The following is a 19,278-nucleotide window of genomic DNA, read 5'->3' on the forward strand; positions in this document are numbered from 1 at the left end:
AGGTTATTAAAGTTCATTCCACTGCGGTGCGACGTCAGGTCGCGGACAACAAAAAGCAAAGCGCGAGGAATGACGTGACGCCCTGGAGTAGCGTGATCCGGGCGTGAGCGCCTCGGTGACAGATGGAATGATGTGCGTCCGCACCAGTGCCAATTAAACACACGTCGATAGGCTCGGCATTCTTGGCAGGAGGCTGGCGGTGGAGCAATGAGAACCGGTCGGGAAAGGTGCGCGGGCTCGGGCCTCGGTTGGTGGAGAGCAGTGACGTAGCAGCCCACGGACGCCACACACCGGCTGCCTGGCTCTGGAGCAGGGGAATGACCGCCAGTGACCTCGAATGAATCGCGCGTTTATCCAGCCGCGCACGCGCTCAGCACGTCCATGAAATGCGTCGCCTTTCGGAAAGAGTCGATTAGTGGAACCGAGCGGCAAGAAAGGCAGCGGAGCGGCCCGTTTGCGGCGGCTGTCAGGCGGACTAGCCGTGCTAAGCTAACGCTAGCGTCGGCTGCCCATGCTAACATGGAGAAAGCCAAGTCAACGGTGGAGAAGAAAGCGGCGGCCGGGCCGCTTCACGTCGCCGGCGGGCAGAGGGCAGCGCTGAACGGCCACGTCTCCGCGCTCGCCAACGGCCCGGGCAGCGGCGGCTGCGGGGGGGAGGATACGGAGAGCCACGGCTCCCCCGCCAAGAGGAGCCGGCTGCGGAGGAGGAGCGAGTCGGCGCGGCGGAGCAGACCGCGTGAGTGCCCCCGCTTCTTTCATTGTCTGTCTCGCGGTTTCAGGAGCTACTGCAGATGTGTGCAACACTGTCATGTCCGCCACCGTGACGTGCTTTTGCTGCGGTCGTGGGGCAGCCCGTCTTCCGGGGCTTCACCCTCCGCCGTAACGCGGCTCGACGTGACACCGCGCTCGGACCTCGGCTCTTCCGTCGCCAGGGAAACGTCATTTGGCATTGACGAACCCTCGCTCGTGTGTGCTGCGCTCCCATTGGTCGAGGGCCGCGGGTGAAGAAGCTCCTGATAAGTGGGCGTGGCCTCACCTGGCCAATCCGCGCGCGGCTCCGGTGTGCGTGTGCGGTGTGAATGGAGGAATCGCCCCGCCCCATTATTTACCCACCGCTGCCTGGTGGGATGCGAGCGGAGCTCCTCCTGAAAACCTCCCGAGTGCAGGGACGCCGGCGCCTCCGACTCCGAGACAAGACCCCGTGTCACACTCCCGATCCTTTGCATGCTGCTGGAAACCGAACCTTGGCGTCCTAGTATGAAGCTTATTAGTGAGAAGAAGCCTGGTGAGTACTGGACCGGTCACGTATTCTGTCTGTCACTACATCGTCCAGTGGGAACGGTTTGTCCACACAGGGTGCGTTTGAACACACCTGCCGCACGCGTCGACTACAATCCAATCCAGTCCATTCACCCAGCGCATTGTACAGAACAGAGCAGACAGGTAGCAGTCAGAGGCGCGAGTGCTTCTCCCTCTCTAAAAGCAAGATGAGCTTTTGAAAGTGACGACGAAGAAGTGATGATGGATAGCAGCAGGAAAAGCCAAGTCAGATGAAGGCGTAATTCTGCTCCACACTCATAACTAGTATTGATATTTTACTTCCCTGGGAGTCCCGTCCCAGACGGTTGAGCGTCAGATTTGTTACAGCACCTGCTGTACTCTTTGGAACACACTAGTTGTGTAATTAATCTGGCACCTATATTGTGTTTGAAACACATGTAATCCTGTTTGACTTCGAGTGGCTTTACTGTCAGCGCTTTACCTGGGTAGAGGTAAACATCCTGCACTCACACACAGTGCCTGGTCACACAGGAGTCACCTGCTGGAACTGTGCGCCGGCGCTCTCGCATGATGTGTCTGACATTACAAGAGAGCGACCGGCAGTCGGGCAACAAGAAAAACGAGGTGCATATTTTAGAACCACTTATTAACAGTGGAAACTCTTGGCGAACGCTTGCCTTCAGCCACAACAGTGTGCATGAGGCGGATCCGGTCGTCAGCTCAGGTGTGAGATTTTCTGATCATTGATCTTTGGCCGTTGTGTTTGACCGACACACGGGACTAGTTGAACATTGTTTCTGGCTCCAAGCTGGCGACAAGGAACTGCACTGCTACCGACCACTGCGGTGGAAAACAAAGGAGTGCCCTTATGAAAATGTTCTGTCGAAGGCATGTGAGGTTTTAAAGGCAGTGATATCGCACACTCTTACGGGGCAGGTTTCCTCAGTTATGGCCACTGATAAGACTGAAGCCGGTGAAAGTATTAGCAACCACAGGTCTGCAGGTACTGACAGTTCTTGTTGTTTTGCCACAGAAATTCAGCCTCCTCCACCTCAAATGTATTAATTTTTGTGCTTTTACCGATGCATATTCCACATTAGCTTTGTATTCTTTTAACCTCACAGTTTACGCTCAAATACACAACACTAAAACATCTATCTGAATGAACACTGTTCTTGACAAATTCTGTGGTAGAAAACGTATAATTCGCTGCTGCTGCTGCCAAAGAACTGTTGACATGCCTCATGAAGGAAAAGAAAACATTTGTTTTTGCTTTGCTTGGAATCTAAATATGACCCAGAATCCCAGGTGAAATGCGTGAGGAAGCAGAGGCTCAGACAGATGAGGTGAAATGAACCCTCAGGGAGGAAGCATCACCTGAAACATGAAGTTTTGAGTCTTGGTCTGTGTGTGGACTCTCACACAGATACCTGCTTCAAAATGACACTTGAACTGGTGAACCCCCTGGAAGAGAGGGGCGGCCCTCTCACCTTGCCAGTTTCAGTGTTGGGCAGATGCAGCTTTACAGGTGGAACCAATCTTCTTTTTGTCCATAACGGCTTGTTGATGGCTGGAGACCGGGCGTGTTGAGTTTCACCCAGTAGAAGGAGGGGCTTCAGCAGCCCAGCGCGGCAAGTGAGGCCTGTGTCCTTGTCTCACCGTATTGTTTGATTCGAACAAAAGCACCAAACGTCTTTTCACCTGGACTCTGCAACAGGACATGAGCGATGAGATCTTCGTGAGAAAGTCAATCTCGATTTGATCCTATAGTGAAACAGTACCTGGCAGATGGGTGTCATCTGGATGAAACAGTTAAGCTGCGTAACTCTCACCAACAAATACACTTCTCCGTGTTGTGACTGACAGCTGGGATTCACAGTCTCAGGATGAGGTGTGTGATCCATGGGTGGTGGTTGCTCATTGGCGACTGAGGAAATTAAGGTTGTACATTTCACACACGCATCTGTGACAGCAGCTCTCAAAAGGGAGTACTTGAAGTTGTTTTTGTTTGTTTTGTCCTTTCATAACCCCCAGAGTGCCTTCCAGTACTGGTACAGGAACTTGGGAAAAATAAAGAAATAGATGTTTGTGAGAGTGCTCCGGGTCATCACGCAGCAAAGGTCTGAATCAGCTCAACTGGACTCGTAATGGTCAAAGAAAAGGTTTGGCCTCCTACCCAGGAGGCTTCGTCAGTTCTAATGAGCTGGGTTGGAGTTCAGGATGATGTCAGGCCAGTTGAATGGGCAAAAGATAAACATTAAAAAACAATTTATCCATTTTTTTATTTAGTCCTTGAAAATCCCCTCGTAACCAGCGGATGTATGTCAATATCAGCTTATCTTGAGAGAATAGCAGGATGGCTTGCTCTAACTGTTAACAACCTGTTTGTTACGTAGTTCAAGTAGAGCAATGTTTTACTGTTACCAAGCTCAGTCTACATCTATAGCATATCTTCTTTTCTGTCCCACCAAAAGCTTTGGCTTTTTGGTGGGACAGAGAGACGAGCAGAGAGGGACGGCGGTGCAGATGTGTGTTTGGAAACACACCTTTCACCTAGCTGACTCTAACCTGACCACCCGAGGCTTCCTGCTCCCTGTCACGGTGACCTTTGCTTTAGTGGACGTGTGGAGGGTTTGTCTCTGTTTGAAATGTAAAAGCCTGACTGGGGTCAGGTGAGCGTGAACTGAGCAGCGGAAACATCTTAAGAGAATGTATTTTGCTCTCCCTGCATCCCAATAATGAAGATGCATCTCTAGGAATTCACTTTTTCCTCAGACTCTCTACATGAAGTGAGTGCTCGCCCCAGATTTCCCCCTGAGAGCAGCTACTGTTAAGAGTGTAATTACTTGTCCCTGTTCAAGCAGGCCTAAAGGTTCCATAAGCCACCATGGAGTTGTGTGTCCACGCTACATATTTATGAAACCAGAGTTAATATCTTTGGCTAATATTGACTGGAGTGTTGTGGTTTTTCCAGTTTGTGTTCACCACAAGATTGTGTGACATTAGCACTAAAACATGTTCTGTTATTTATGATTTTAAAACTGCATGTATAGTCAATTCAGTTCCTATTATGTGAATTATATTGTGTTTAGAATTTTTAAAAAATGTTCCTGAATAATGGTGTAAGTAGATTTGGCCACTCTCACGCTGCAAGTGTCAGCTTCATGGTAGCTCAGCGCTGTTCATGACCTGTTGGTCCTTCAGTTCCTATTTAAGAAGCTAAACTGCTCCCTGGCTGCAGGTGACTGTGTATGGCTCTGGGTGTGGATTCTCAAACTCGTGTTTCTTCCAGTAATCGTGTGGCTCCTTGTGGCTGTTTGTTTAATTCAATTCTGATTCGATGTCTGCAGTCCTGGAGCGTTGCCGGTGATAGGAAGACCCCCCTGTAGATGTTTGGCTTGAGAGAGTCATGGCCTGTTTTAGCTGTTGGTTTTTGTTTGGTTCATGGAGTGGAGCTTTGAGTTGGTTCCATCTGGGTGGTGTGTTTGTGGAGGTGAATGTAGACCACCCCAGACTCGCCTCAGGTTTGGCCCGTCATGCGACCTGGAAGCTTTCTCTGTTGTTGAATTACAGTAGTGTCCGCTGCCATAAAAAAGATTATCCAATATAATATCATGCAATAACCCGATGGTGTTTGTGACTTCTTATCTCACCGTGGACTTTGTTAGGCTCTTATGAAAGCTCCTGCTTGTCATGCCAAGCCACCGGGGAAAGTGGGAAAAGTGCTTGCTGACCAGTGTCCGAATGTCCCCTGTCTGCGCCTGTGTGTGTGTGTGTGTGTGTGTGTGTGTGTGTGTGTCTGTGTTTAACCGTATCTATTCTAGTGAGGTCCAGTTTTGGGGAAGACACCCTTTTGCAGGTTCAAGCCTCAATTTGAGGATGAAACTTCAAACTAACTGGGTCCCAGTTTGGTTCTGAGTCCTGGTTCAGGTGAGCCATGTGTTTTGGAGGGTTGGGTTTAAGGGGCGTGGCTGGGGAAAGGGTGATGGCCGTGAGAGGTCCCTGCAAAGACAGCAAAACATGGGCGTGTGTGTGCATGTGGATGGCTGACATTCCTCCTTCCTCAATGAAAACACATTAATAGGCGGTCATGTGTGGCTACTTGCTGCACGAGGTTCCGATTGTTTGCTTGCAGACTGCTGACGGCGACGAAATAGTGGCTGGTTGGAAGAAGCGGTGACAGACTGGCTGATGACACGCCTCACCTCACGTCGTGGTTTCAGTGAATGGCATCAGCTCAGGCCGGCTCTTTCAGTTCAGTGATCGTCTGCCGCGTTCTTCCGTCAGGGCTGGCGAAATCTTTCCCTCAGCACCGTGCGTGAGGCTCCGGATCTAACGCCACGTTATCGATCGATAAGGTACTGTCGTCTTGTGGAGGTCCACCGGTGCAAGTGGCCCTCAACAGACAACCCAGATGTCTCGGTCACATGGCTGTTGCCGTGCTGATGATACCGCAGGAGACCTGTGTTCATGTGTGACCTCATCCGCTTATCTCTCCAGTCAGTGCCTCTGATGCACGAGAGAGTGCAGGTGCAAACTCATGATGGTCACGGTCCTGAGTCCAGCCTGCTAAGCTGCATGACTCCTGTGTCTCCATGTCTGTGTGTTCATGCTGGAGCAGAATGGAGCAGGCTGGGAGTATGAAAAGGGAATGATCTGCACATGATCAAACTTGAAATGATAAACGCTGATACAATGGCTTGATTTGACCGCGTGACATCAGTATGTTCTGCATCTCTGGAGCATCTCAGTCCGGACAGACTGGTTCTCTGTATGTATACATGAACAGATGTAGAGCAGGGCTCCATGAGGTGGTCAGAGGTCACGGCCGTGCCACATATTCAGTAGATCAGTGAAAGCACATGGTCACATGGCTTACAGCGGACTCCGAAGACACCAGTAGTTCACTGCTCATCCTCAAACCCCACAGCTGAGCTACTGTTTGAGAGCCAGTCACATCGTGTGTGATGTGGTTTCAGGCAGGAGTGAACCCGAGGCCCTGCAGGGATTGATCACAAATCGAACACACTTGATACACTTATTCTGCTCACCGCGACGGGATGCGCGCTGTTTGCTATCTTCAGCTGGTATCTGTCAGGTTGGTGTCAGTGTTGCGGTCACAAGCGTCTCACTGGTGCGGGAGCGTTGAGGGAACTGAGCTGTGAAGCACATGACCTCATGTATCGCGATGAAAAAAAACCAGCCGTGTTGGTCAACAATGGGCTCCATGTGTTCAGCCACTGAGCCTGGAAGAGGCAGCGCACGCACGGCGTGTGTGTGTGTGTGTGTTGCTGTTTGAATGCTTGTGGCAGAGGGTGTGCAGAGTTGTTTTAATGCCTGAACAATCTCCTGAAATCCTTTAGCCAATGTGACAGTATGGCCGCAGCATCCTGGGAGGGAAAACCAATGGTATCCAAACAGCGCCACCTACGAACCACTTGCCTCTTCATCTTCTGACGTCAGCTCTGGCGCTGAACAGCTGGTTGCTTTCTGGACCCTGTGGTGAAGTGAGCGCTTTGTAATGAGTGAACAGGTTTAACAAGTTGTTCCTCCTTCTTCTCTAATATGAGTCAATAAATGTTCAAGCTATTAAATAAACGCCTGCTATGACAACATATTGCCTCCTTTTATGGACTTGATGAGGAATCTCGTGTTCCATCTCAGTCCCTGCTGGTGAGTTTTGCCTAATTCTTTAACTAACTGAGTGGCTCTGTGCTTAGCCTGAAGACTCGGAGAATCTTTCCTAACTTCTTGGTGACTCTCGGCACCGTCCAGAGTTCATGGTGCTGTTACTGTAGAAGTGGTTTGGATCTTCCTCCGGGACCAGAGGACGACCTCTGACTCTCCTTTAGACCAGTGGTTCTGAACCACAGGGCGAGGCCCATGGTTGGGCCTCTTAGTGCCTCCTAGAGGTTTTTTGTTTTACACCTCTGAGTCGTGAGGGCTGCGACACGCTTTAATACATTTGCCACATATGGTGGCAGTAGTGTGACGTATTTACTTGACAGCAGCTAATTTGTGATAGTTACCAAGTATGGAGAAGTTTTGAAAAGAAAAAAATGACGAAGAAAGTGACGCCACCTCCACAAGAGTAAACACCACTCATGAAAGCAACTGTTGAAGCAGTTTTGAAAATGAATTAGATGATATACATGTTACTTATACCTTCTTTAGAGTTTATTTTGAAAAAAATATATACTATTTTGTGATATTTTGACATTGTTTGATTATATCAATTTTACTATTTGATTCATGACGTACAAAAACGGTTTGCATCAGGTGCATTACCTTCTTTTTTTTCTTTAGTAAATTTGATCAACATGACTTGCACCTGCTTCTGCTGCTTTGCGATGACCACATGGTTTCATGTCATTTCACAAGCTTTTAGACCAGAGGGTCAGACTCAGGGCCTGCAGGTCCTTTGGTGTGGCCCTGTTTGGATGGACCTGACCACATTAGTGCATCCGCACCAAACCCTTGTCCAACAACACAGAGGAGGTTAACTGATCATCAAGGAGTGTGGTTGTCGCTAAGCTCTGCCCAATGTACGGCACTATACAGCAGGGGTCCTCACTGGGCTGCAGTGGGCGCAGGGTTTTGTTCCAACCCAACACGATGACCTGAGATGGTCATAATGACTTGGCTTGGCGGGTCTGTCCTGCGTCTGAATGATCCAGTGAGAAACTAGACTGGTGGAAACAAGTCATAATCTGTGATTTCTTCTTTGGATTTTCTAAAAGGTTGATGAGGTTTTCTGGTTTATTTTTAACTCCCTGAAGCAGTTGAGAGCCTTCATCCGTACCGATGGTGATGGATGACAAATAAATCATCTCCAGTTTGGTGACCAGTCCGTGCCTGTGTTTGAACTTGGACTCTCCAGGGGGATGGTGTGGAGCAACCATCCGGCACTAAGCGGATGCCAGGCCCATGAGTTTTGCCTGTGACTCCACCACTTAACTGAGCCAGGAACTGTGGCTTCACTGGCCTTTCAGATCAAAACAACAGAAGCGAGGCCAGTGATGGAAGTTGGTGCAGTAGAGACACTCGGGTGGAGTTTTTCTCTTGATCTTAGAAGGCGCACTGGCATCGAAGGCACAAGGGGGTCAAACTGCAGAATGAAGAGCAAAGACACGGTGGATGATCTGTGTTTCTGTGGTAACCTTTGTTTCCAGCCTTGACTTTTGTCTGCTGGATGGACTCGGTGTTCCAACCAGTCGACGTTCCCGAATAACCAGTTCCCTCTTGTCGCTCAGGTGTTGCTCACAGGTGACCTCTCTGGCTAGGACACCTTCATCCTGATGTCATTGATCTGAGTCTTGAGCGGCTTCTCTTCTCACCTGCAGCGTTTAGCGTTTCCATGTCACCGTATCAAGAGGAATCAGGGCTGAGCTTGTTCCCTCCACGAATGAATGAATGCTGATCTGAGCTTTCATCGTGCCTGTTTACATGACCTGAAAAGATAGGACTCGACACACACGCTCATGCAGCACTTGCCGCGGAGTATTGGCTGGTATCTGGTGATGCCATGCATCACTATACAGGATCCTGTATTGCAATACTAAAGCCATTGTTTCAAGGAGAAAACAAAATCACTTCATACTGAACTGACCTGCGATAATATGTGCGTAACAGCCTGCGAACTCAGTCCACCCTCCCATCACAAGTGCTGCTCTGTGACGGAGCCCGATCACCGATGCCTTCATGCGCGCCATAAGCTTCCATACATGTATTTGCTCAATATGGTTTTAGTGGACTTGGAATACTGATACAGTGTTGCACCCTCCAGTGTCGGGGTATTTGAGTGGAGCGAGGATTTCTACATCTTTGTAAACGAACCTCCACCCCTGACCCAGAGCACCTCCCGTCAAAGGCAATAGAACATTCCAGTTATTTGCATCTGTTTACTCTCTCATATGTTTGTATCATTTTCATATTGACGTTGGCCGGTGAGCTCTGCAGTGTGTCCTTTCGTTTGCCGCTCAGGTCACGTGGGCTTGACTTGCACACAGAGGCGCAGAACCGATCGGATCGGCTGTGTTCATGGACGCAACCCGATCCAAGATCGACGTGATCCGCTCCTTTGGAATTTCATGTTTCCATTTGGAAAGTCATGTCTGCGACGTTTCATTCCGATCAGAGCTTCTTTCTGAGAAATAGGAGCGGACCGGAAGAAACTCATATCACCTCACTCTGGACTGAGATGTCATTGTCTGAGATGTGTGGATCAGTTGTGTGACTCCAGCCCGCTGCTCCTCCACAGCCTTCCCCTGGTTTGGCATGGACATTGGGGGCACTCTGGTCAAGCTGGTTTATTTTGAGCCTGTGGACATCACAGCAGAGGAAGAGCAGGAAGAAGTGGAGAACCTCAAGTCCATCCGTCGCTACCTCACCTCGAATGTGGCTTATGGTATGTATGTGTCGCACTAAAGCTCCACCCTGCCTGCACCCTCTTCATCTCCTCACTCTCTGTCTTCAGCCTTGCTGAATGACCCCAGTTCCTGGCATTCACTGGCATGTTCTGCTGCGCTTCTGCTGACCTTCATGTCTGCTCTCTCCACCCCTTCCTACTCTCACTGCAAGTCACTGTGTCATCAGCAGCCATCATGCAGACCCGAGTCATTTTAGATGAAAGATGAAAATACAGCAAATGACCTTGACCTGAAGCTCCTCACACAGGAACCTTCAGAGAGTCAGAGACACTGGACTGTGGTGCGTCTTGTTGCAGGTAAAACAGGCGTTCGGGACGTCCACCTGGAGCTGAGGAACCTGACCATGTGCGGCCGAACAGGAAACCTGCACTTCATCCGCTTCCCGACCCAGGCCATGCCTCGCTTCATCCAAATGGGCCGAGACAAGAACTTCTCCAGCCTGCACACCACACTGTGCGCCACGGGGGGAGGGGCTTACAAGTTTGAAAATGACTTCCGCACCGTGAGTGTCGCGTCCACCGTCCAGAGGGCGGCGCTGTTCTGTGAGTGACGCGCTCATCTCTGTTTGCTTCAGATGGCTGACCTGGAGCTGCTCAAGCTGGACGAGCTGGACTGTCTGATCCACGGCTTGCTGTTCGTGGACCGGGTCAGCTTCAACGGACACCCGGAGTGCTACTACTTCCAGAACCCTTCGGACACCGAGAGCTGCGTGAAGAAGCCGTGCACCCTGGAGAACCCCTTCCCCATGCTGCTGGTCAACATCGGCTCCGGAGTCTCCATCCTGGCTGTGCACTCGGAGAACAACTATAAACGAGTCACTGGTACCAGGCAAGGACGCGCACGCACACACACACACCTGAGGTTTTCAACAACACATTTCAGTTCTGCGCCTGTTGGTTTCGTGTTACGCGGTAAGCAAATCCTTGATAGTGACCCAGTTCTTCTGTTCTGCGTCTCCTGTTTTGCTCGCCGTGTTGCGTGAGAGAATGTTCTTAGGAATCAGGTTGCGGCGCTGCCAGACCACAGAAGAGCATGTGAAGAGCTTCATGCGTGGCTTGTTAACAGCAGAGGTTCACGTCAGGCCCTGCAACTCTTCCATTCCAATCTGGTTTCAGGCATCTAGAATACCTGTGCATCGATAGATTCCTCTGACAGAAGGGCGCTGTGTTTTCCACAGTCCTGTGAGTTGTGAGGGTTACGCTTGATTCTTCTGATTTCTTTTGTTAGCATGATTGAATTTGAATTTGATGGCTTTATTTTCGGGGCTCAGGTGCTGCCTGAACGGGGAGACATTTCTACAGCTCAGTGCCATTTTTTAATCAACTTGTGGATTGATTTGATCGACTGAGATCAGCGAGTGATGGAACTGGATCGGATGCTTGACTGTGCTGGATGTAAATGCCAAGCGACTGTAAGCAGGCTGAAACCCTCATGACCCGGTAGAAACTCACCGCTAATTCCTGGCATGAGTCCTTGCTGCTTCCAAAGTGGAGGCTCAGTCCCGGCGCGCCTCAGCTCTGGACCCGGCTGCAGCGAGAGATTGCACCTGGTAACTGTGCTCACATTCAGGAGTCCTGCTTTCCTGGCTTCCAAATGAGCTCTGAAACCAAGGCGGAGTGCAGCCTGGACCCGGTGATGTGGGTCTTTTCCCAAGTCACGGCGGAGCCTTCAGGGTCGGGGCGCTTTTGCTGTGGAGTAGCATCCGAAACACAACATGGCCCGACACCTACAAAGCACCTTAAAAAGAGTTTTACAGACATGTGTTCATGTGATGTCGTCCACGACGATCAGGTGTCAGTGCAGGTTTCCACATGTTCTTGTATAAATAAGCTCGGATCTGTCAGAACTGCATTCCTGACGACGCTACATTAATGGCGCTTTCTAGCCACGCAACAGACTTTACTGTGTCAAACACCAGTTTGTCTGTCCTGTGTTTGATTACATCCCTTTGCAGTTGAAACCCAGCAGCTTTGGTGAGTCAGGCTCCTTGAGTCGCTCGATCCGAGCCCAATGTTTTAGTTCTATTGTTGAGAGCTGAGTAACCTGCTCTCTGGTGCCCCCTGTTGGCTGTAGAACTGTCTGCAGCGTTAAGTGACGGGGAATAAGACGGTCGATCTGTGCCTCAAGTCTCCCATTCATTGCATGTTAGGAAGTGAGACTGAAGTTGCAGTGCTAGGTCATGCGCAGGTGTGTCGCAGTGTCATGCAGCAACTCCTTGTTGGTTCTAGAAGGAAATCTAGCGCCTTGAAAAGACGCCTTTATTCCTGTCTGATTTGATGGTGCTTTTGCCAGAACAGTGCAAGTGTGTTTGAGTGTTTGATTCCTTGTTCACATGAGACAGGTGCGTGGGGACATCGGTCGCCCCGCTTCTAGTGATAAAAGAAAGTTATTGCACGTGACAAATAACACTGCTCTGCTGAACAAGGATGGTGTCGTAGTGACAGCGCTGCGCACCGGCTTTTGTTTCATTCTCCCGATGTCTGCCCCTACAGTCTGGGAGGTGGAACATTCCTGGGCCTTTGCTGCCTGCTCACGGGCTGCGAGACCTTCGAGGAGGCTCTGGAAATGGCCAGTAAGGGAGACTCGACCAACGTTGACAAGCTGGTGAAGGACATCTACGGCGGAGACTACGAGCGCTTCGGTCTGCAGGGCTCAGCGGTGGCATCCAGGTGAGTGGCCCTCACTTCCCGCTCAGCTCGGGCGCACAGCAAGTGGTTTGGCAGAAGACAGACTACACATTTGACCGATTCAAACTCTCATGCATTTTTATTTCACCGATTCACTGAGATGGAAGGTGAGTGTTTGGGAAGGCTCGCGCGAGACACCTACTGGCGGAGTCCTAGCATTACACCCACTCCTTTACTACTAGTCGTGATGGCGTTGACATCATCAGGATCAGACCTTTTGGCATCTTCATCAACTTGATTCCAGATGTTTACTCACCTGTCTGAGTCGACCGTCTCCTCGGCAAAGACGGCTGAGATGTGAAACCTTCATGCTGAACGGTCTTGACCTCTGACCTGCACCGCTGGACTTTGGTGGCTGTGAAGTGGTCTGCAGATTAGATGAGATGAGATAAGCCCTTATCTTGAACACATGATGACAATACTGTGGAGAACTGTTGAAAGCACAAGTGGCAAGCTTGTGTATCAAGAGTCCAAGTTCAAAGCACTTTGTGTTTTGTTTGGCAAAAACACTCATTCTTGCCGACAGTTGAATTGAAAAAACCCAAACTTGTTTTACTCCGGCGCCACATGATGTACTGGACCTGTTGTCAGGGCCTGGCAAACGTCGAATGGCAAGGAAGTAAAAGAAAAGTGGGAAAACTGATATTAGCCGTAAAAAAACAACAACAAAAAACAGATATCTGAGGTGTGATCAGGCATTCTAAAATAGATTGAGATCCTCACTATAAGTCATTAATGTGCCAAGATCATTTATTTCAATTGTGGATGCCGGTGTCAAAACGCAGAATTACTTTTTACAAAATCATTTCATTTTCATTGTCTGTATTTCATTTGAAGGTCAGTTCTTTTTCAGTTGTACAGCTACAATGTGATGTGATTTGCACATGACACCACTGAACAAGCCCTGCGTGAGCCCAGCTCTCAGCAGCGGCCCCGTCATCCGTGTGAGTGAACGTCTTCCCTCTCTGCTCCAGCTTCGGTCACATGATGGGCAAGGAGAAGCGCGACAGCATCAGCAAGGAGGACTTGGCCCGAGCCACGCTGGTCACCATCACCAACAACATCGGCTCCATCGCTCGCATGTGTGCCCTCAACGAGGTGAGCGCCCGCACTCGCCACGCCCGCCCCAGCGCAGCACTCTTTCTGTGTGCTGTGAGCTTCTTTACAGTGTTGCCTTGTGTGGTGGCCATCAAGCAGCATTGTACAGGGCTTTCACGGCACTCAGAGCGGCGGCGACACCACCTGGCCTCAGAGGGAGGAGGTTCGCAGCCAAGTCTCCTTCCTGTCACGCCGACAATGTGGAACACAGAGGGGATGCTTCTCAAGAACACCCTGTCCCCAGATGGAAATACTTGTTTTAAAAGGGCCACAAAATAGAATGTGAAAGTTCAATCATGGTCAGATAGAAATAAATATTGTCGAAATATTAGTACGAGTGAAGTGCGTCAGAGCGATCCAGGGTGATGGCCTCACCGTCACTGAAAGGAAGTAAAAAGGAAGGGAAGAAGTAGAGAGGAAGTATAGGAGTCATTTCCATCACCAGCCTGAGCTCAGTGGAGGAGAGGACACACAAAGAATCCCCCCTCCCTCCCTCCCTCCCTCCCTCCGCCTGAGCCCGCCCAGCCAGGTCCAGTCAGGTGTCCGTTCAAAACCAGACACAACAGTCCACAAATTCATATATGATCATCGCGCAAGAGAGAACATAACTGTGTGCAATGACAAACTGGCCCAGGTGCAGTTCATCATGTTTACATCCAGACGAGTGCCACTCTCTGCTACATCTACTTGTCTACATGTTACCTGTTAGTACTACTTGTTGATTTTTGCTTATGCTTGATTGTTTTTGATATATTCTCCTTTACATTCTTGCACCAGGGGAGTAGCGCTCAAATCTCGTTGAACACTGTACAAGGACAATCAAGGCTATTCTAGTCTATTCAGTTCTGCGAGACTTCCACTAGAGGGCGTCTGCTTGGCCGCCTCGCTCACTTCACACAGTCAAGTTGCACAACACCGACGCCAGTGAAGATAAACCCGGGTCTGGCTGGCCCAGTCATTGTTTCACCTTCACATGTAAACATTAATTGTTGTTCACCACGCTTCAGTGTCCGAGCCGAAGCATTACGACCGCCGGGGTCTCCAACTCTGCCCCACGTCCAGCACTCGTGTCACGTGTGCCGCCGTGACCCCAAGTCATGAAGGCAACCAACCTTTGTTGGTTTTCCCCAGTAAATGTGTGCTTTCGTGTCGCAGCTAGGGTCCAGTGTTGCTCGTAGCAAGCGGCTGTGGTGTGGTTGGTAAACGTGTGTGTGTGTCCCTCACAGAAAATCGAGCGAGTGGTGTTTGTTGGGAACTTCCTGCGCATCAACACCGTCTCCACCAAGCTGCTGGCCTACGCCATGGACTTCTGGTCCCAGGGACAACTGCGGGCGCTGTTCCTGGAGCACGAGGTACGAGGGCAACATTGAGTGTGGGCTTGACTCTTGTAGCTCCACCTTCTGCAGGGTCTTTCCGTGGCTCTCCTCAGCCCTGGGTTCCTCCTTAGCTACGAAACAACAGCCAGGCTAAATTCCAATTCCTTCCTTAATCCTCAACCTCAGCCCTCAAAACCGAGGAAGATTTTATCCCTTAGAAGTGGGACAGCCCTGAATGCAGGTACGTCCTAACCCTGTTGGGGGGAGCATTACGCCATCGTGGCGTTCCAGATGATGGTGATGAAGAAGAAGACGGGGGAGGAGCAAGAAGCTGCCGTCGGCGGCCGTGTTCATGTCTTGTCTTTTATCTCCATAAACAAAGAACTTTACTTTGTTTTCGACGCCATACTTGATACTACGCAAGTATTCCTCATTACCGAGGGAGGTGGCAGGTTCCTCAAGCGAGCTTCCTAAGAATTGGCACAGTCCTTGCTCCTGGCGAGGAGGTTGAGGTTGATGGAGGGAGGCGGGTGCTGCGGCCTCAGTAGAAACCTCACGTTCTGTCAGGTGTTTCCTGGAGTTCCCGTTGCAATGCATTGGTTTTCAGCGAGACTCAGCTCAGACAGCCCCTGCAGCAGGTCCGCTGAGGTGGAGGAGAAGCTCCTGCAGCTCCTTCACAACGCCTCGCTCTGCAGCCTGCTGGCAGCGGGGTTCACCTCCAGAGGAGGAGCAGGAAGAAAGGAGGGATATGTTTAGAAACACAGACAGGCAGCTTGAGGAGTGACTGCTGCGCAGCGGAGCGAGGAAACCTGCCACGTAACCACGGCGTGTTGTGGTGGTGGCTCGCGGGAATCATTGACACGAGACGGATGAACTGGACCAACCCAAGCGTTGACCCGCCGTGACTCAGCCGCTCTGCTTCTCGCCCCCAGGGTTACTTCGGGGCGGTGGGCGCACTGATGGAGCTGCTGAAGACGTCCGAGGAGCCGTGAGGCGCCCGACGTCCCGGACCCCCATCCATGTCATCACCCCGAAGCGCTGTGACCTTTTCAACTCTCTTTGCCGCGACCTCTGCCATGAAGGTCGCGGCGGCTGCTACAAAGGAGAACACTGGAGTGGGGCAGAGACTGAGAAGCCATTTTTAACTTGTACATAACTTCCTCCCTTGTCATCAAGGTTTTAATCTCCTCATGAACGTTTGCTTCCCTGGAGTCGCCCAAGGTCATTCCCCTGAGATTATCCTCAAACTGTGATATTTATTAGCAACCAAGTAGATCACTGTTGTCCCCCCCCCTCGCACCGCTGCTCATGGCCTTGACTCTTCTGTAGAAGCTTCCCTTCTGCTGCCAACGTTACTTTTCACGTCGACCTCTCGCCGTGTCTCTCACCGCTAGGACGGCGGCGCCTGGGTTTTGATGATGCTCTGCCTTTACAGCCCATTATTCCGCGCCGCAAAGTGACTCTGAACCATGGGGACGTCTGACGGACAGTCTGATAGCATAGGTGAGAGGGGGCATGGTGAAACGGCGCCTGTCAAGATGAAGCTTAAACTGCTTTACAGCTGACGTCAGCCTAACGTGCGTCAGGGTTTCAGTCAGGTCACTAGGCCCAGATCCAGCGGGGAGCGGTGGCGCGGGTCCAGCTGGCTGTGTTCAGGGTGAACCCGGCGCAGCTGCAGCGGCGGCGTGTTACATAAGTGGCGGCAGCAGGGCCGCTTCTCAGCGGGTGGTTCCCCTGGTGAGCCGCGGCCCGTCCTCCACGCCACCAGCTCTCTGACGCTGCGGCGCCTGTGAACCCGGTGGCACTCGTGAACCTTTGAACTCGAGGCAAGGAACGCACGTGTCGTCACTAGCGTTGGACCCGCCACCACAACAAGCGTGCGGCGGATTCCAGGAAGAGTTTGCACAGCTGAACCTTCCCAGAGGCTGCTGAGTCGTCACAACTCACTGGCTCTGGGTGAGCTGGACGACACGGCAGGCTTCTTGTGACTCAGCAGCCGAGTGGCTCTGCTCGCGACGCTAGAGGGCGCTAATTAGCCTCCGAGGTCTGAATGACGTCCTACATTCGTCAGGTGGGAGTCACTCCGGCGCTGTCCATCATTCCGCCAACACCTGGACCCTCAAAAACATGTGGCGAGCACCGGGTCAATGCATCCTCTCCTGCGGCCTTTGCCCCCGCACGCGTCAATGCCGTCCGCGCGCTCGTCCTAGCTGTGATGATGACACGGCAGATTTGCCTTCAGCAGAGGAATTCGACCCAACAACTCTTTCAGTTGCCTTGGTTCACCTGCCTGACCCCTGCCTGACCTCTGCTTGACCCCCGCCTGACCCCCGTGTGTCCTGTCTGTCGCGACCTTCTCTTGCCATGAATGCAGTGCAGTGACGACTGGAGCCTTTTCCGCGTCTCCTCCTACTGATGCAGTTCAAGTCGGGCGCCGTCTTTGGTCCGACATCACTGGGGTTGTTTTTATTTGGGCTTTTACATGTGTCTTTGTGTTTTGCTGACTGGCCAGTCTTGACTAACGTGACTTTACTGGGTCTGTTCTGCTCGGTGCCCGGCCCAACAGAACCGCAGCGATTGTGGAGGAGAACCTGGTCCCCAGATGCGAATGTGACCAACATTCCCTCCTCAACCTGCCCCAGTGGTGGCTCTTCCCGGGCCACGTGAGTGGGCTCCTGGGAGCCACACTTCTCTGGTTGCGTTTGCCAAGGAATCATCACAAATACTGAAGCGGGAACCGTGATTCGGAGCCCAGTGGAATGAGCTGGAATCACACGCGTGTAACAATGACTAATGTTGTGGTTTGCTGCTAAGAAAAGTGCAAAATGTCTTTTTTTTTTTTTTATTTCAACAAGTGAAAACTGTTTTAATTGAGCTGCAGCGGGGTTTTAAACATGTCTCTCTCTAACAACGAATGCTCAGAGTTGTAATATATTTCTGTGTTTCTGACGATGAATTGTACATTTGTGGAGATAATATATTCTGAAATCCTGCGACTCGGAGGGAAGGTCCCCGTTTCCTTGGGCTGATGTGGTGTTTCCTGAGTGTGTGAGGACCGTGTGGGAGGCCCGGCCTTCAGCAGGAGACGTGTTGAAGGCTCACACTGGCTTCTGCAGCTGAGCGCTGGTCAGGTCTGTGTGGGTCAGCCGGATGACGTCCAGGTTGAGTGCGCGCGGTTGTCACGGTGATCAGCGGCGCCCTCCCAATGGCTCAACTTTTGCATTCACCCAGACATTTCACATCAAAAATGAGGATTTTGATGAGACCCTGACAAAGCCGAGTCCTTCACGTGAAGGGATTGTTGAGTCAGTCCTGCCGCGTCCTGCTAGCATGACTTGCTACCTGAGCGCCATGTTAGCCGGAGAAACGTGTCTCAGGAGTGCCGAGGAGTTCGGCCGTGTCTGGGTCTCACCGAGGCGGAGACGAGTCTGAGAGTGGAGGAGGAAGCGGAACACAGACGGAGGGTGGCGGGTTTGAACTCGCCAGGAATCCAGCCAGACTCGTCTTCAGGCAGATTTGGAACCTGTTGCGCCTCATGTTTTGCTGGCCGTGGCCCACTTCCACAGCAGGAGGTGCTGCTGTAGCCCAGTGAAGCACGTCGCGCAGCGGGTGACACCGGCGCTGCAGACCTCCACCACTTGGTCCTGACCTGACCGAGTGCCTCGAGTGCCTCCGGTTTGTGGCTTCAGTCCTGGAGCTTCTCCACAGGCTTCCACGGTGGAGCAGCATGGAGAAGCTGGCCGCGTCCAGGTTTGTGGGTCCCAGCCTCGGCCTCTGCCTTTCACATGAAATAACTGAAACGTCCTCCATTGCTGGGAAGTGTGGGGGCGGGGCCGGCAGCAGGGACGACTTGATCCTCAGCAGACTCCATCTTTCTTCTTCCCATCCGTCCTTGCTTCCTTTCAGCGGCTCTTCTTCCTTCCACACAGTTCCTCTCTGCCTTCTTCCTTCTCTCTCTCTCTGTTCTCTCCCTCCAATACGCTGGATCTTCTTTCCTGCGTCCTTCTTGTCTTTCTTCCTCCCTTTCTGTCTTCATATGTCTCTCCTCCACCTTCCCTTCTTCCTTCCTTCTTTCAGTCCATGCTGGTTAGGAAGGCAACACCGCTCCTTCTGATGAGCCTGATGTGCAGGAGCTGACTCAGCAGCGCTGGAGGTCAGAGGCTGCTCCCCAGGTGTCAGGCTGTCAGACAGGTTGCACCGCGCCCTGCAGCTGAGGCGGCTCGCGTTTCAAGCCAGCGGCTGACCCACTTCCCTCGTTTGCCCTCTCCTTCGCCCCGGGGCAGGGAAACGCCCTGTGGAGGAAAGCGGAGTTGCACACACCAGTGGTGGGTCGAGGCTTGGACTCTGTGACGTCACCAGGTGAGTGGCAGGGAGCCCGTCTCTCAACTCAAGTGCTGGTTTACCGCTGACTCGGCAGCCCGCGCTCGGACGTCTCCCCTGGATCAGTGTGCGTGTGTGTGTGTCCTC

At 51.6% G+C, this 19,278-nt stretch overlaps 1 protein-coding gene across 2 annotated transcripts; it reads left to right on the forward strand.

Annotated features, from left to right (window-relative positions):
• The first annotated feature begins 28 nt into the window (after nucleotides 1-28).
• Nucleotides 29-17,807, forward strand: pank1a (pantothenate kinase 1a). 2 transcript variants are annotated; one of them, XM_053874610.1, is made up of 8 exons: nucleotides 29-736; nucleotides 9,542-9,688; nucleotides 10,007-10,212; nucleotides 10,285-10,538; nucleotides 12,203-12,379; nucleotides 13,372-13,495; nucleotides 14,722-14,847; nucleotides 15,744-17,807. In XM_053874610.1, the coding sequence occupies exons 1-8, from the start codon at nucleotides 382-384 to the stop codon at nucleotides 15,801-15,803; spliced, it is 1,449 nt and encodes a 482-aa protein (XP_053730585.1). In that variant the 5' UTR covers nucleotides 29-381; the 3' UTR covers nucleotides 15,804-17,807. The 2 variants fall into 2 exon arrangements, with proteins under 2 accessions (XP_053730585.1, XP_053730586.1); XM_053874611.1 differs by lacking the exon at nucleotides 29-736 and adding an exon at nucleotides 783-1,285.
• Nucleotides 17,808-19,278: the final 1,471 nt, after the last annotated feature.

The sequence above is a fragment of the Synchiropus splendidus genome, chromosome 9 (genome assembly GCF_027744825.2).
Source record: "Synchiropus splendidus isolate RoL2022-P1 chromosome 9, RoL_Sspl_1.0, whole genome shotgun sequence".
Classification (NCBI taxonomy): Eukaryota; Metazoa; Chordata; class Actinopteri; order Syngnathiformes; family Callionymidae; genus Synchiropus; species Synchiropus splendidus.

Bases quoted from the DNA above. Each gene is read 5' to 3' on its own strand.
- pank1a (XM_053874610.1), top strand. From the start codon at position 382: ATGAAATGCGTCGCCTTTCGGAAAGAGTCGATTAGTGGAACCGAGCGG. The intron at 737-9,541 runs GTGAGTGCCCCC...GCTCCTCCACAG, and splicing joins GGCGCGGCGGAGCAGACCGC to CCTTCCCCTGGTTTGGCATG. The intron at 12,380-13,371 runs GTGAGTGGCCCT...TCTCTGCTCCAG, and splicing joins GGCTCAGCGGTGGCATCCAG to CTTCGGTCACATGATGGGCA.